Source organism: Thalassophryne amazonica, chromosome 9 (assembly GCF_902500255.1).
Source record: "Thalassophryne amazonica chromosome 9, fThaAma1.1, whole genome shotgun sequence".
NCBI classification, from domain to species: domain Eukaryota; kingdom Metazoa; phylum Chordata; class Actinopteri; order Batrachoidiformes; family Batrachoididae; genus Thalassophryne; species Thalassophryne amazonica.
Genome location: NC_047111.1, coordinates 54,421,460 through 54,440,011, shown reverse-complemented (window position 1 = coordinate 54,440,011; position 18,552 = coordinate 54,421,460). Strand labels below are relative to the sequence as shown.

The 18,552-nt window shown below is 39.6% G+C and overlaps 1 protein-coding gene across 1 annotated transcript in view; it reads left to right on the top strand.

Moving 5' to 3' along the window:
* rad50 (RAD50 homolog, double strand break repair protein) overlaps window positions 1-18,552 on the top strand; it is a 132,937-nt gene that overhangs the window by 13,185 nt on the left and 101,200 nt on the right. The window contains exons 6-9 of the mRNA XM_034179053.1: window positions 7,956-8,161; window positions 8,388-8,625; window positions 14,461-14,650; window positions 15,183-15,309. Coding sequence (XP_034034944.1) covers window positions 7,956-8,161; window positions 8,388-8,625; window positions 14,461-14,650; window positions 15,183-15,309 — 761 coding nt within the window. The remainder of the gene's footprint in view (window positions 1-7,955; window positions 8,162-8,387; window positions 8,626-14,460; window positions 14,651-15,182; window positions 15,310-18,552) is intronic.

Sequence of the window (18,552 nt, the reverse complement as noted above, 5' to 3'; positions counted from 1 at the left end):
TTAAGAAGCATTTAAAGGTCCTGGAGTGGCCTGGCCAGTCTCCAGACCTGAACGCAATAGAAAATCTTTGGAGGGAGTTGAAACTCCAAACCTGAAAGATCTAGAGAAGATCTGTATGGAGGAGTGGACCAAAATTCCTGCTGCAGTGTGTGAAAACCTGGTGAAAAACTACAGGAAACGTTTGACCTCTGTAATTGCAAAAAAAAAAAGGCTACTGTACCAAATATTAACATTGATTTTCACAGGTGTTCAAATACCTATTTGCAGCAGTAACATACAAATAAATTATTAAAAAAATCATACATTGTGATTTCTGGATTTTTTTTTTTTTTTTTTTTTTGATTATGTCTCTCACAGTGGACATGCACTTAAGATGAAAATTTCAGACCCCTCCATGATTTCTAAGTGGGAGAACTTGCAAAATTGCAGGGTGTTCAAATACTTATTGTCCTCACTGTATATATGTACAACCCCTGGCAATAATTATGGAATCACCGGCCTCGGAGGATGTTCATTCAGTTGTTCAATTTTGTATAAAAAAAAAAGCAGATCACAGACATGACACAAAACTAAAGTCATTTCAAATGGCAACTTTCTGGCTTTAAGAAACACTATAAGAAATCAGGAAAAATAATTGTGGCAGTCAGTAACGGTTACTTTTTTAGACCAAGCAGAGGGAAAAAAAAATATGGACTCACTCAATTCTGAGGAATAAATTATGGAATCAGCCTGTAAATTTTCATCCCCAAAACTAACACCTGCATCAAATCAGATCTGCTCGTTAGTCTGCATCTAAAAAGGAGTGATCACACCTTGGAGAGCTGTTGCACCAAGTGGACTGACATGAATCATGGCTCCAACACGAGAGATGTCAATTGAAACAAAGGAGAGGATTATCAAACTCTTAAAAGAGGGTAAATCATCACGCAATGTTGCAAAAGATGTTGGTTTTTCACAGTCAGCTGTGTCTAAACTCTGGACCAAATACAAACAACATGGGAAGGTTGTTAAAGGCAAACATACTGGTAGACCAAGGAAGACATCAAAGCATCAAGACAGAAAACTTAAAACAATATGTCTCAAAAATTGAAAATGCACAACAAAACAAATGAGGAACGAATGGGAGGAAACTGGAGTCAACGTCTGTGGCCGAACTGTAAGAAACCGCCTAAAGGAAATGGGATTTACATACAGAAAAGCTAAACGAAAGCCATCATTAACACCTAAACAGAAAAAAACAAGGTTACAATGGGCTAAGGAAAAGCAATCGTGGACTGTGGATGACTGGATGAAAGTCATATTCAGTGATGAATCTCGAATCTGCATTGGGCAAGGTGATGATGCTGGAACTTTTGTTTGGTGCCGTTCCAATGAGATTTATAAAGATGACTGCCTGAAGAAAACATGTAAATGTCCACAGTCATTGATGATATGGGGCTGCATGTCAGGTAAAGGCACTGGGGAGATGGCTGTCATTACATCATCAATAAGTGCACAAGTTTACGTTGATATTTTTGGACACTTTTCTTATCCCATCAATTGAAAGGATGTTTGGGGATGATGAAATCATTTTTCAAGATGATAATGCATCTTGCCATAGAGCAAAAACTGTAAAAACATTCCTTGCAAAAAGACACATAGGGTCAATGTCATGGCCTACAAATAGTCCGGATCTTAATCCAATTGAAAATCTTTGGTGGAAGTTGAAGGAAATGGTCCATGACAACGCTCCAACCTGCAAAGCTGATCTGGCAACAGCAATCAGAGAAAGTTGGAGCCAGATTGATGAAGAGTACTGTTTGTCACTCATTAAGTCCATGCCTCAGAGACTGCAAGCTGTTATAAAAGCCAGAGGTGGTGCAACAAAATACTAGTGATGTGTTGGAGCGTTCTTTTGTTTTTCATGATTCCATAATTTATTCCTCAGAATTGAGTGATTCCATATTTTTTTTTCCCTCTGCTTGGTCTAAAAAAGTAACTATTACTGACTACCACAATTTTTTTTTCCTGATTTCTTATAGTGTTTCTTAAAGCCAGAAAGTTGCCATTTGAAATGACTTTAGTTTTGTGTCATGTCTGTGATCTGCTTTTTTTCTACAAAATTAAACAACTGAATGAACATCCTCCGAGGCCGGTGATTCCATAATTTTTGCCAGGGGTTGTATAATGCACTTTTTGTCACGTGCATGAAAAAATGACGCTGCAGTTGGTCCGTTACGCTGTTTCCGAGGGTGTGAAAATGATCATTTCTCTACTTTAATGAGAGAAATGACCCACTGGTACTGATTTTAAAAACATCACGTGAACAATTTTTTCATCATCCTCTGTCAAAGCCGTATCAATCAATCAATCAATTTTTTTTTTATATAGCGCCAAATCACAACAAACAGTTGCCCCAAGGCGCTTTATATTGTAAGGCAAGGCCATACAATAATGATGTAAAACCCCAACGGTCAAAACAACCCCCTGTGAGCAAGCACTTGGCTACAGTGGGAAGGAAAAACTCCCTTTTAACAGGAAGAAACCTCCAGCAGAACCAGGCTCAGGGAGGGGCAGTCTTCTGCTGGGACTGGTTGGGGCTGAGGGAGAGAACCAGGAAAAAGACATGCTGTGGAGGGGAGCAGAGATCGATCACTAATGATTAAATGCAGAGTGGTGCATACAGAGCAAAAAGAGAAAGAAACAGTACATCATGGGAACCCCCCCCAGCAGTCTACGTCTATAGCAGCATAACTAAGGGATGGTTCAGGGTCACCTGATCCAGCCCTAACTATAAGCTTTAGCAAAAAGGAAAGTTTTAAGCCTAATCTTAAAAATATAAAGATGTATAAAGATGTCAATCATGACGACCGGGACTTTTGTCTGTTGTAGGCAAGAAAAGAAAATCGTCCGTTGTTAAATGGAAAACTACTTAATCTTTCACCGTTTAATTCACACAGTAGTGATTTTTCCAGTTCCTCATAACGTTCCTTTTCCGTGGGACAGCGTGCAAATGTTCTCTGGTGTGGACTTAATTTTCAGTCAGTCTTTTCTAACAGCACTCGCTCCCAAATTTTGTGAAGTAAAGCCATAGTTTTTTTTCTTTGTTACAGCCTATCTTTGTTACTTTAAAGCCAAAAGAAACAAGGCATCAGGCCAAAACATGGAAGCGTGTAGATATGTATGTGTCAGGAGCAATGAACCAGGTGTAGAAACATCTGGTGCCCCCTTTTGGCTACTCTGGCTGCGTTTAGTAATTCTGCTCAACAGCATGTTTGTAAAATAAAAATACTAGTCTATCATTCTAGGAGGAGGATTGGTCCATGCCAGCAGTCTTTTAGCTATCATTATTAACTACCAATACTTCATTCATTTGCTGTCAAATATCAGTATAATACTCGTATTATGTTGCATAACTACAACCCCAGTTCCAATGAAGTTGGAACATTGTGTAAAATGTAAATAAAAACAGAATACAATGATTTGCAAATCCTCTTCAACCTATATTCAATTGAATACACCACAAAGACAAGATATTTAATGTTCAAACTGATAGACTTTTTGTTTTTGTGCAAATATTTGCTCATTTTGAAATGGATGCCTGAAACACATTTCAAAAAAGTTGGGACAGGGGCAACAAAAGAGTGGGAAAGTTGATGAATGCTCAAAGAACACTTGTTTGGAACATTCCTCAGGTGAACAGGTTAATTGGAAACAGGTGAGTGTCATGATTGGGTATAAAAGGAGCATCCCCAAAAGGCTCAGCTGTTCACAAGCAAAGATGGGGTGAGGATCAACACTTTGTGAACAACTGCGTGAAAAAATAGTCCATAAGTTTAAGAACAATGTTTCTCAACATCAGTGTTGCCACAGTTACTTTGAAAAAGTAATCCAATTACTGATTACTGATTACTCCTTGAAAAAGTAACTTAGTTACTTTACTGATTACTCAATTGTAAAAGTAACTAAGTTAGATTACTAGTTACTTTTTTAGTTACTTTCCACAGCTGCCGACAACTCACTTTATAGTCACCCTTTCTTGACTTCAATGAAAATAAATACTTGTTTTATAAAAAGTAAAATAAAGACCTCTTTCTTGACCTCATATTTAACTGTTGACAGCACTGTAACAGTAAAACTTGCAATTTCAAACCTACATTGTTTAGAAATGTAACTATTAAATTCTAACTCTCTAAACATTTTACTTGTCGAAATTATTATTATTTTAAGCAATATTAGTAGTTGTAGTAAAAAACGGCTTCAAAACTGGACCTTTAATCTAGGGGTGTTGTGGGGGAGGGGGGCACATCCCTGCCCCACGCCCCCATTCCATCTGGATTCGCCCCTGCTTTGGCGTTTGAGCACAAAGAATGGATAACATTTATTTATGCAGAAAACAGGACCAGATTTACAGGTAAGAAAGTTTTATTGCGTTTTCACATCATGTGGTCCTCAGAAAGAGAGTTTAGGTGCATTTGAGTGGAAAATAGTGTTAGTTGTTGACGCGTCGCGGAGGATCAGCTGTTTTTAACGAGACGATATGGAGCGGCTCAGATCAGAATTCTAAATAAAGGAGGGGAAAAAGTATAAAAATGTCTTTGTAAAGCTCAGTGCAGGTGTGCTGATCACCGCGCTTTAAGAGGTGAGGACGAGTCGAGCAGCTGCAAAAAACCGTGGATGAAAAGCTCACAGCTCACTTAAAGTGGGCCGTTCAGTCGAACCCCGACCTCCTGCCCACGGACCAAGTTTAATGCTGCTGTCGACCCACAATGAAAAATAATAGTAACGCACAGTGACATGGAGAAGTAACTTTAATCTGATTACTGATTTGGAAAGATTAACGCGTTAGATTACTCGTTACTAAAAAAAGTGGTCAGATTAGAGTAACGCGTTAAGTAACGCGTTACCGGCATCACTGCTCAACATTCACTTGTAAGGAATTTAGGAATTCCATCATCTGCAGTCCATAATATAATCACGAGATTCAGAGAATCTGGAGAACTTTGTACATATAAGCAGCAAGGCCGAAAACCAACATTGAATGCCCGTGATCTTCGATCCCTCAGGAGGCACTGCATTAAAAACCGACATCATTGTGTAAAGGATCTTACTGCGTGGGCTCAGGAACACTACAGAAAACCATTAAAACTCTACCATGCAAAGAGAAAGCCATATATTCAAGGATTCAAAGTTTTATTGTCAAAAACATTTTATTGTCATATGCACAGAAGAACATGTTCCCTGCACAATGAAATCTGTCTACTGCATTTAACCCATCCTAATTGCCAGTAGGAGCAGAAGTCGCCATTAGGCGCCCGGGGACCAGCTCCAGATGTACATCCCTGCCTTGGTCAACAGCAGGGCTGAGCAAACCAACGCCGACCCATAACAAACAACACAACACATAGGCCGGCCCGGTACATAAACATATATATGAAAAGCAAAACACGAGGGAAAAGGAGAAAAAAAAACCCTCATAGCCGCTGCATTACACAGCAGCAATGAGGAAAAAAATCCCCATCAGCACAGAAAAACAATAATCACACAGACAAAAACAAGGACACAGGACGACAACCGAGATTTGAAAAGGTCCAGTTTATCAGAACACTCCGGAGGCAGCCTGTTTGGCACCGTCAACGGCCTTGTCCGACAATCCTGGAGGGGGAGGGGCAGCCCTGAGCAGTCCTGAGCAGTCCTGAGCACAGTCAACGTCAGAGCTGGAGAAGCTGAGGGGAGGGGGGAAGACCAGGGAGCGAGGCTTAAGTGTGATCTTCTGAGGAGGTTTTATCACAACGACCTTGAAGTGCAGCTGTGTTTGGGGAAGACAAATGAATAGCCAGATTAGCAGACGCCTGAAAGATTCCACAGTTCTGAGAACAGAGTGGCTCTCAATGCATCTGAATGTAGAATGTGGTCTTCACACATGGTCAGAGCGGGTTTCCAGGGCTGCGATTCTATTCGAGATGTTTTCCAACGCGCGGTTAACCCCCGCCAACTGCACAGCCACTGCCTTCCCAATCGAATCAATCATGTAGGGCAGCCTGGAAGGACCAATCAAAGCTGCTTCCACTTTTTTTGATTTTCCGGTAAACCAGCACAGTGGCCGCTCCACACAGCAGAAAGCCGGTCACCACCAAGCCAGATATGTACACATCTTCGACGTCCTCCACAGAAAGCATGTAAAGGCACATGACCTGCCATCTCCTCCACAAGTCCATCACGTAACCCATCACATGCGTCCCGGCAGGACAGGTCGGGTCCTCCGCCCCCGAATGTCTTGTAGAAAAAATAGTGTCAGTTGCGTTCAGAGACCACTTTAACAGATCCATTTTTGTCGTTTTCCAGAAGAGCAAAGCTGCAGCCTCACAGACAACACGCCACAGAAGCAGGAAAGATAAGGAGGGAGGGAGAAGAGAAAAGTGCGTCCGTCTCGGCCGAGTGCAAGCTGGCAAAAAAAAAATATATATATATATATATATATATATATATATATATATATATATATATATATAGATCAACAACATCTCGAAACGCCGCTGCCTTCTCTGGGCCTGAGCTCATTTGAAATGGGCTGATGAGTCCACATTTCAAATTGTTTTTGGAAATCATGGACGTTGTGTCCTCCGGACAAAAGAGGAAAAGGACCATCCAGATTGTTACCAGTGCAAAGTTAAAAAGCCAGCATCTGTGATGGTATGGGGGTGTGTTAGTGTCCATGGCATGGACAGCTACACATCTGTGATGCCACCATCAATGCTGAATGGTATATCCAGGGTTTGGAGCAACACATGCTGCCACCCAAGCAACATCTTTTTCAGGGACGTCCTTGTTTATTTCAGCAAGACAATGCCAAGACACATTCTGCACGTGTTGCAACAGTGTGGCTTCGTAGCAAAAGAGTGCGGGTGCTAGTCTGGCCTGCCTGCAGTCCAGACTTGTCGCCCATTGAAAATGTGTGGCGCATTATACAACAACGGTGCATTTCAGCAACATTTCAGTTCATTTTTCAGAAATTCTGTGCTGGGTGGCACAGCCAATTTGAACCGAGAGCTGGGTGGGAATTTGCAGTACTGGGCAGCGCTGCCTACCGTGGCTAGAACCCTGATCACCAGATATCCAAATTCAGGTATCTGGATCAAATCAGAAGTGGAAAATGTGGATTGGTGCATCCCTATTGGTTAAGACTGCTGCCTCCCAGCAAGAAGGTCTTGGGATCACTTCCTGCCTGGTCCTTTCTGTGTAGAGTTTGTATGTTCTCCTCGTGTGGGTTCTCTGAGTGTTCTGGCTTCCTCCCACTTCCAACCTTCCTGACTCGAAATTGACCATTGGTGTGAGTGTGAATGTTTGTCTGTCTCTGTGTGACCCTACAACAGAGTGGCCCCACCTCTCCTGTGACTGCTGGGCTAAGCTCCAGCCTCCTTGTGACCCTTGATTGGAGTTAGTGGGTATAGAAAATGAATGAATGATGTGATGAACAGTCATTTGGAAATGTCACTGTATCCATCTTTGTGTAAAGAAAATTTGGTGTGAAAGTGATGATTTTTATAAACATTAATTGATCTGGCCTTGCTGAGCACTGCATTTGTTGACGATAACCCAACTTTTGCCACTAGGTGGCATCATTAAACAAGATTAAAACATGTCAACACATTAATGCTTAAGTTTAGTCTTTCTAATCATTTATGGGCTCTGAATGTGGAGGGACTATGGCTACAAATGGCTGTATTCTATTCAAATTGAAATTCTACACTACAAACTCATCTTGTTTATTTGATTTCAACATAGTACTGCAAATAGCTACATGGTGGTTATACAGTGCAGATATAGCTTTATTGAATGTCCACCCACTTAACAAAGAGATAAAACTATGTGTTTAAGGATTTTACTTCATCAACAAGAAATAATTGACACAGAAATGTAGTAATTTGCATAATTTAATGATATGGCAAGAATGTCGTTTAAAAATTGGCAACTAGTGGAGTATTGGCATTGTTCTTTATTCTCAGCAAGGACCTGGCATCAAATGAACAGAACAAGAGCCACATTGCTGCTGAGCTACGTAAGAAGGAGCAGCAGTTAGCCAGTGATGAAGAGAAGTTCTTCAGTGTTTGTGGCAGTCAGGATTTGGAACAAGATTTGGGGAAATTGCAGGAAGACCTGGACAAGATATCAAAACAAAGAGGTGACTGCACTACAATGATACAGTGGTAACTAGTATGGCAATAGTACCTAAAGCTGTCCTTGTGCTTGTTTGAACTTGGCAGTAGCATCATAATGTAGAACTTGTGAGTCCTGATCAAGATGGGCTTTCAGAAATTCTTTAAGTAGTTTCCACAGTGATTGAAGTAGTATATTGGGTAGGTTAAGATGTAAACAGTTTTTCTCTTCCTCCACTTATCTTTAAACAGCCATGCTAGCTGGGGCCACAGCAGTGTACACTCAGTTCATCAGCCAGCTGACAGAAGAGACAGAGCCCTGCTGCCCTGTCTGCCAGAGAACGTTCCCCTCAGAGCCTGACCTACAGGAAGTAATCAACGACATGCAGTCTAAATTACGCTTGGTGCCAGACAAGCTGAAAAGTGCTGAGCAGGATCTGAGGAGGAAAGAGAGGAAGAAAGATGAGATGATGGCACTCCGACCTGTCAGGTAGGGGGAAAGCTGGCAACCACAGGGATATTGTAATCGTATTGACATCTGTCTGTCCATCTTTCTGTCTGTGATTCTGTAATGTAATGACATCAACACATTATCCTTGGATTGGATGTAAGGTTGTTCATTATTTTGATGTCAGTGATGCATGGAACACAGGCCTGTTTGAGATTGGTCACATTGACCTACATTTTCTGGGGAATTGGGTGAACTTGTTCAGTAACATACATAAATGCCATATGTAACTTTATTCAGAAAGTGCTTTTTTGCCACAAATGAGAGTGATTGAGGCACTTTTGTTTGAGATATAATGCAAAATATACATCAAGTGGGCTTTTCAGTATTAAATTAAATTGACCACAATCTACAAGTAACAGTTGTGGCTTAATTGCTGTTTGTATGTGGAATGTGAGTGCAGAAATCTCGTTGTTGTAATGACAATGATAATAAAAGCTATCTATCTAGATCACATCTGGATCAAACTTTCTGGCGATAGGGAGTGCCAGTCTGCACCTGACTTTCAAATATGACAGTGTTTGGAGCATGTTTGATTAAGATATAATGTAAAATATACATTAAATGGGGTTTTCAGTGATAAATTTAAATGGCCACAAAGTCTGTAATCTGGATCAGATCCGGTGTCGCAGATCTAATGGTTCCCCCCTCTAAAAATCGGTCCGCCCTGCCTTCACTGCACATGCATCATCAGCCGCGGTTCATCGATTATCACCTTGTTTCTGCTTCAAACTGCACTCCAGTCATCATCTATCTCAGCGAGATATCTGAAGCTTTTGTACAACAATCATTTCCACATAAATTCAGCGTTATTTAATCATAAAAGATGGAGGAAGCGATCAGAGCGCCGCAGCTACATGAGCTGGTAGCTGCTGCCTTTACTGCGCATCCATCATTTCAAAGTGTCACTGATTATCGCCTAGTTTCTGCTTAAAACTAACTTTAGAATGATTTAAGAGGTTTTACCTTGTCACCTGATGATTAATAATCCCATTAATCCATTTGCTCGCTTTGGGTGAAGAGACTCTGTCTCAGACGAGCGGCTGTGGTCAAAAATGACGCGTGCGCGGTGAAGGAAGGGCGGACCAGACCGTTCGGTCTGCGACTCCGGATCAAACTTTCAGTCGATAAAAGATACCATACCATCCTACATAACATTGTCAAGTTACGAATTTTTGAAAATTTGTTCAATGTTAAACATTGGGTTTTTACAATTTACAATTTTTTCTTGACTTTGACCTGTGACCTTGAAAATTTTATCTATTCTTGCCGAGCAGGATATGAATCTTCAGTAAAAATTTCATAATGTTATATGAAGAATTGTGGGCTCCAGGCTGTTCACAATCAGGGATGAAAACATAACATTCTCCAACTTCTTTGGCAGAGGTAAATATACATTCTAATCCAATGACATTTTTTCCGCAAATCTAATTGGTTCATCGTGTGAGATTCTAGACCGTATATAATATCAGGTGTACGGTGCCAAAATATTCGACCGCTTCACATTTGATGTATTACTTCACGTCCTGAGTGCACGCGCTGCTACACAGATGTCAATAATGGTGCGGTCAGCTGAGAGCGAGAGATCTGGCGTAGTGACAACGATGCAGAAATGGGTGAATTTAAGATACTATACGAAAGTTTTGATGTGGATTCAGATACAGAATTACCGTTTCACATTTAATGGATTACTCTGCGCCCTGACCGCTGCTGGAGTGATAGTGATGACGCTGTTGCTAACGGTAAGCCTCGACGACAGAATTACCTGCTGAAAAATAAACCGAATTACCTACAGAAAAATAAACCGTGCATATGATAAAATTGGATTAGAATGGGAATAACCCCCTTGTATCTGATGACTTGCGGACGTTCATACTGGATTATGGTCGCAGATATCTGTAACGGGTCACCGGTAAAGCTCATTTTGCGACCGTATAACCAGCATGAACTTCCGCAAATCAGCAGACACAACAGGGTTATTCCCTAATAATTAGGGAATAACCCTGATTGTTGACTAATTAGGGCCTAATTAGTCAACAATCATTCCGGCTTGCTACGAAAATTTAACCTGCTGATTTGTACACTTTGTCAAGTAAGGTTTGAGACCCTGCAATTTGTGTTCTTTACTATTGAAACTTACACTCTCGCCTTTGAGGAAAATTGCAACAAGAAACAATCATTTTCCCCATCGTGTAGACTTAAAACGCACCATTTTCACTATAGATTTTCAAAAGCTCCATACCAGCCACCTCCTGCACCATTCACTCAGTCACTTTGCTCACATACCCTCATTAATGCCCTGATACCCTCCTGGAATTTGTCTGTTCACGTTTAGGAAACTGTTAACTCATGTCAAACCATGTTAGATTGTTAGGGTGCTCATTTTACTTGAGCCCTGCCTTGACATCCTTTAACAGTAAAGAATTGCTGCTGTCTTGTTGTCAGCATGTATTTACTATGAAGTGTTGTTGGTGAAAGTTTTTACATTATGTTCAACATTTAATGAAGCAAATGTACGAGGAATTCTCTAAAGGTGCTTTCTCTGGGTATTTTGTGCATGAGGACATTAAAAAGTATATTTTTCTTGTCCAGGTTGGATCTTATGAAGCATCACCACTAGGTGGCGCTAGTTTTCCATAATAGATTTGCAGTTTCTCATCCAGCTGTAATTCAATTCCCACATTTTTTTTTTGAATTTTTGAGTTTTTGTGCCATCAACAAGAAATTCAATGTGCACTGTAATAAATCCTGTTCGGAATAGACAAGTACATCTTATTTAACTGCTGAAGTAAAAGACACTCAACTAAACAACAATATTGATAGTATTTTATGGGGAAATATTGCAGACAATTTTGGGTAATTGACAAAGGTTTTTTTTTATTTAGAAACGACATTTTAATTCCCTTTCATAAATTCCTTTCCTGCCAGTATCATCACACTAATCATTTCTCTTTAATATTTTTGAACACATTTTTCCAAGGCAGTTCAGTTTCTCAGGCTTATGTGTGGTTTGTGTGTGAAGATGTTTGTGTGTTTATATGGGGACACCCACGTTTGACTTGGCTCTGTGGGGTCTCCCCATGGTCATCTCCAGCTGTGTGTGTGTGTTGGTTATTTTTTATTTTATTTTTTATTATTATTATTTTTTTTTATCATCATCAAAAAAATCTTGGGAACTCAGCATACCACCAGAGGGAGCTTGGTGTACCACAGTTTGAGAACTGTGGTTTTAGAGTATACAATTTATACTAATCATCAAAATAACTAACAGAAATAGTAACTAACTGTATGCATTTGATAATAGTTATTATAGGTCAGAATGTAAGCCATAGAGGCCACATCTTCCAGACAGTTCACACTGATGATACTTATGTGATCCATTATTCACAAACTCTGTCACATAACTGCATTGAATAAAAACATTTTAAAAACTGGCTATTTCAGACATTTAATTATGTTCCATTGTCAGTATTTAAGCAAACTGGTGAATAGTTATGCTGCATTCTGCCAGTAGATCACACAAAAAACTGTGTGCACAGACAACAGAAAATGGATCACTTCAGCCGTGATTATTCCACACAGGCTTCGACATGTTGTGCTTGTGTGTTTCTGTGTAATTGATTAACTGGAATTTAATTGTGGGTTTCTTTTTGTTCCATTTACTACAAAACTGTAATGCAGTTCACATCAGAGAAACACATTTTTTAATCAGTTCTCATGACATTTATTGTAGCCTTCACTTGAAAATGACTTTAAAGTACATCACTGACTATAATGAGTAGGAGTCACACTAGAATGTACTTTGTACTCAGTGCTGACAAACACAGAACTATGGTCCACCTGTTATGCATAGACATCTTAACAAAACAAGAACAATGTAAACTGTTAACTCTTTGCATATACCCAACACTTACACACACACACACACCACCATCAAGGAGGAGGTGGCAGCATCTCAGTTGCTAGGGCAGTCTGTCAAATAAAATAAGTTAACAACACAGCCCAATATGAGAGCTAGTCTGCAGTCGCATTGAGACGTGTCCCGGCAAGGGGGCATGGTCATCATTTTGGAACAGGGTAACTCAGTACGCAGTGCACACTGACACTCAAACAGTCTCGTCAAGAAACAGGGTGCAGAATGCTGTAAAACTGTGCATGTTGGCAATGCCACAAACATAGGAAGAAGGGAGACATTTCCTTCCGTAATTAAGCAGTTTTGGTTATTCTTGTTACTTTTTCCGTGACTTTACTTTTGAGCAATAAACTGGTGTAAAGTGTCATGCCTGTGTACCAGATCTGAGGATTTAGAAACCACCTTGAATTTTATGCAAAGCTGAATTCATTCAGTACCATACAAAAATGGATTTAATGAATGCGAACCATGTGGAATTGATTAATGCTACCTGTATGCTCAGTCTGGATTGTGTGATATTGTGCCTTCATGTCTCTAGAATTTGGAAGCTGCTTAAACTTTCAACACTAAAATAAAATAATCATTTTGTAGCTGATGACACATTTGCTTTCAGAACTATTGGCTGATGAAACCATTCTCTCATAGAATGAGATCATTTATAGCCAGCTGCAGGTGTCTTGTCTGCATCACACAATGGAGACCTTATTTGGAATCCTGTCAAAGTAAATTTTTATATATATATATATATATATATATATATATAGTAGCTGTGCTACGCTGACAGTGTAGCAGGACGTCTCAGCTCAACTGCTGATTTATCGCAGCTGGAACAGATCGGATCCGTGTAACTTTCATAATTAAAATTTCAGAACATGTGGGTGTCAGGGTTATTTTAATACTTTCCTTACATAATTTAATGTAAATTAATTTTACTTGCTCGATATCCAGGTCAGAATCGTATTTTAACGTGTTTTGTGTGCTTTGTTCCATATGTGTTCACTCGTGTATTCGCATTGAAAATGCACATGAAACATTTAACATTCGAACACTTCGTCAATGTTTTGTGCTGTCCACAAAGGGACATTCATGTTCAGTAGGCAGCATTGGGAGTGTGGCCCTTAGTTCTCATATTGGGCTCTGTGATTAATACCCAGGTTTCATTTGTACAATATACAGATGCAATCAGGATCTGCTAAATTTCTTTTTGATCTTGTTAAATCTCATTTTGTGTGCTAAATTCACCTATTTGCATGTTCACATTTCACAGCTTTGTAGGCACACCCCAGATTGCATGTTCATAAAGGCAAATGTGTTAAATGGGCAGCACATGCTACATTGCACATTTGACAGATGCAATCCTCAGTGCACACCGTTGGTAAATTAGGTTGCATGCGCATTCATTTTGCTGGTGCTGTTGGATGTCTTTACGCAAGCAAACCTTGAGTAAATCAGGTTTTCCCATGGTTTTTGCTTTGTGCGGTGCCATTTAATTTTTCCATCTTTTCTCATCTTCAAAGTGACGTCCATTGATAGCTCTCTGATGTTCATGTTGGATCATCGTTTTTAAGATGACCAACAGTCGTTTGACAGTTGAAGCACAAGTATATCACTTTCAGAGCTATGTCATGTTTTGGTTTGTTTTGTTTTTTAATTTGTCAGAAGTCACTCCTGAGTTTCTGCAGCCAAAAATTTAGGGGTCAAATACAAAGATGCCAATTTTATACATCTAGAGGGAAATATCAGGCAATAAAAGATGTCACAATGCAAAACTGTTGTCTCATATTCGTCTTTTGATTTGGCCTTATTCGGTGAAATAATCCAATATGATGTTCGACAAATGTGCTGTTGATTCATTGTTCTCCAACCCCTCCACTTTTTTTTTTTTTTTTTTTTTTGTCTTCAAGGCAGTCAATAGTTCAGTTTCAGGAAAAGGAGCTTCCTGAGCTGAGAAACCGGCTGCAGAGTGTCAACAGAGACATTGAAAGACTGAAGAACGATGTGGAGGAGCAGGACACTCTGCTGTCTACGTTGATTTCTGAGGAGGAAACGGCCAAGACCTGTCTGCAGGACATATCACTCATGGACAGATACCTGGTACACTTGTCCTTTCTTACCATCATAGTTTTTCCTGCATGCTCATAAATAAAATGAAAACAAGCAGAAAAGTATTATCAGGCAATACACACTTTTTCCCCCAGTTCTCTCCATTGCCTTTAAAGCATGCTCTTCTGTAGCCTGCACCCACTCTTGAAATAGAACTCTTGGCATCTTTCAAGTTAATTAGTTTTTACTTTATTGAGTTGTTTGTTTTTCTTCAAACATTGATTTTGCCTCCAGTAGCAGAATTTCATTTTACCCCCTTCTAAGTCTGTATATCCCGTCAATGGGAAATTTCACTTTTTATTTGTGAGATACTGACATGCCAAAATGAGGCAGGTGGTAGGGGGTTAACAAAAAAAAAAAAAAACTACAATTTTAAAATGGTCAAGTCAGCCAAAATCTTTGACTTGACATATCAGCTGTGACTTCATCATTACAAGATGCTGCAAAGTTAGATCTTATGAAAGTTTCACTTTTCTTTTTCTGTGCCTCACGGTTGTGGATTTTTTGTTTTTGTTTATTCCAGATGGACCTTAAAGAACTGGAGAGGAAAATAGTTCAGCAGGCAGCTAAACTCCAGGGAGTAGACTTGAACAAAACCATCCAGCAAGTCAACCAAGAGAAACAAGAGACTCAGCACAGGATAGACACCAGTAAGATGACATGATACAAGCGCTCCATCATTGCTTATAAATATTGCTTTTAAAAACAAGGTTTTCCCAGAAGAGAAATGCCCTTTCTTTTGTGGAGTTGCCAAATAGTCATACAGAATTAACTTGGTTCACACAATAACTGATTTTGAAATGAACCCACCAAATCTCATCTCTAACTTTTTTTCCAAATGCAAATATAATTTATATAAGCTACAAAAACTATTGTCATTTTTACAACAAAAATTTGTCAAAATCCGTGCAGTAGTTTTGACGTAATTCTACTAACAGATAAACAAATAAATAAACACAGATGATTTTATTACATCCTTGGCCGATGTAATAAATGTATTATAGTTTATACAAAATGAACATCCTAAATCTGAAATAAAATTTCAACATAATAAAAGTGTCTGTATTATAATAGCCAAGTGGCTTCTGTGTGCTTGCGTGTGTGTGTATGGCTTCGATCACCCACAAACCGGGGAGAGCTGACATTTGCCATTTGGCATGCTTATGTATTTTGCATCAAATAAATAAATAAATTTTATTTATATAGTGCCAAATCACAACAAACAGTTGCCCCAAGGCGCTTTATATTGTAAGGCAAGGCCATACAATAATTACGGAAAAACCCCAATGGTCAAAACGACCCCCTGTGAGCAAGCACTTGGCAACAGTGGGAAGGAAAAACTCCCTTTTAACGGGAAGAAACCTCCAGCAGAACCAGGCTCAGGGAGGGGCAGTCTTCTGCTGGGACTGGTTGGGGCTGAGGGAGAGAACCAGGAAAAAGACATGCTGTGGAGGGGAGCAGAGATCAGCAACTAATGATTAAATGCAGAGTGGTGCATACAGAGCAAAAAGAAAAAGAAACACTCAGTGCATCATGGGAACCCCCCAGCAGTCTAAGTCTATAGCAGCATAACTAAGGGATGGTTCAGGGTCACCTGATCCAGCCCTAACTATAAGCTTTAGCAAAAAGGAAAGTTTTAAGCCTAATCTTAAAAGTAGAGAGGGTGTCTGTCTCCCTGATCTGAATTGGGAGCTGGTTCCACAGGAGAGGAGCCTGAAAGCTGAAGGCTCTGCCTCCCATTCTACTCTTACAAACCCTAGGAACTACAAGTAAGCCTGCAGTCTGAGAGCGAAGCGCTCTATTGGGGTGATATGGTACTATGAAGTCCCTAAGATAAGATGGGACCTGATTATTCAAAACCTTATAAGTAAGAAGAAGAATTTTAAATTCTATTCTAGAATTAACAGGAAGCCAATGAAGAGAGGCCAATATGGGTGAGATATGCTCTCTCCTTCTAGTCCCTGTCAGTACTCTAGCTGCAGCATTTTGAATTAACTGAAGGCTTTTCAGGGAACTTTTAGGACAACCTGATAATAATGAATTACAATAGTCCAGCCTAGAGGAAATAAATGCATGAATTAGTTTTTCAGCATCATTCTGAGATAAGACCTTTCTAATTTTACAGATATTGCGCAAATGCAAAAAAGCAGTCCTACATATTTGTTTAATATGCGCATTGAATGACATATCCTGATCAAAAATGACTCCAAGATTTCTCACAGTATTACTAGAGGTCAGGGTAATGCCATCCAGAGTAAGGATCTGGTTAGACACCATGTTTTTAAGATTTGTGGGGCCAAGTACAATAACTTCAGTTTTATCTGAGTTTAAAAGCAGGAAATTAGAGGTCATCCATGTCTTTATGTCTGTAAGACAATCCTGCAGTTTAGCTAATTGGTGTGTGTCCTCTGGCTTCGTGGATAGATAAAGCTGAGTATCATCTGCGTAACAATGAAAATTTAAGCAATGCCGTCTAATAATACTGCCTAAGGGAAGCATGTATAAAGTGAATAAAATTGGTCCTAGCACAGAACCTTGTGGAACTCCATAATTAACCTTAGTCTGTGAAGAAGATTCCCCATTTACATGAACAAATTGTAATCTATTAGATAAATATGATTCAAACCAACGCAGCGCAGTGCCTTTAATACCTATGGCATGCTCTAATCTCTGTCATAACAGTTTTATGGTCAACAGTATCAAAAGCAGCACTGAGGTCTAACAGAACAGGCACAGAAATGAGTCCACTGTCTGAGGCCATAAGAAGATCATTTGTAACCTTCACTAATGCTGTTTCTGTACTATGATGAATTCTAAAACCTGACTGAAACTCTTCAAATAGACCATTCCTCTGCAGATGATCAGTTAGCTGTTTTACAACTACCCTTTCAAGAATTTGTGAGAGAAAAGGAAGGTTGGAGATTGGCCTATAATTAGCTAAGATAGCTGGGTCAAGTGATGGCTTTTTAAGTAATGGTTTAATTACTGCCACCTTAAAAGCCTGTGGTACATAGCCAACTAATAAAGATAGATTGATCATATTTAAGATCGAAGCATTAATTAATGGTAGGGCTTCCTTGAGCAGCCTGGTAGGAATGGGGTCTAATAGACATGTTGATGGTTTGGAGGAAGTAACTAATAAAAATAACTCAGACAGAACAATCGAAGAGAAAGAGTCTAACCAAATACCGGCATCACTGAAAGCAGCCAAAGATAACGATACGTCTTTGGGATGGTTATGAGTAATTTTTTCTCTAATAGTTAAAATTGTATTAGCAAAGTCATGAAGTCATTACTAGTTAAAGTTAAAGGAATACTCGGCTCAATAGAGCTCTGACTCTTTGTCAGCCTGGCTACAGTGCTGAAAAGAAACCTGGGGTTTTTCTTATTTTCTTCAATTAGTGATGAGTAGTAAGATGTCCTAGCTTTACGCAGGGCTTTTTTTATAGAGCAACAGACTCTTTTTCCAGGCTAAGTGAAGATCTTCTACATTAGTGAGACGCCATTTCCTCTCCAACGTACGGGTTATCTGCTTTAAGCTGCGAGTTTGTGAGTTATACCACGGAGTCAGGCACTTCTGATTTAAAGCTCTCTTTTTCAGAGGAGCTACAGCATCCAAAGTTGTCTTCAATGAGGATGTAAAACTATTGACGAGATACTCTATCTCACTTACAGAGTTTAGGTAGCTACTCTGCCCTGTTTTGGTATATGGCATTAGAGAACATAAAGAAGGAATCATATCCTTAAACCTAGTTACAGTGCTTTCTGAAAGACTTCTAGTGTAATGAAACTTATTCCCCACTGCTGGGTAGTCCATCAGAGTAAATGTAAATGTTATTAAGAAATGATCAGACAGAAGGGAGTTTTCAAGGAATACTGTTAAGTTTTCAATT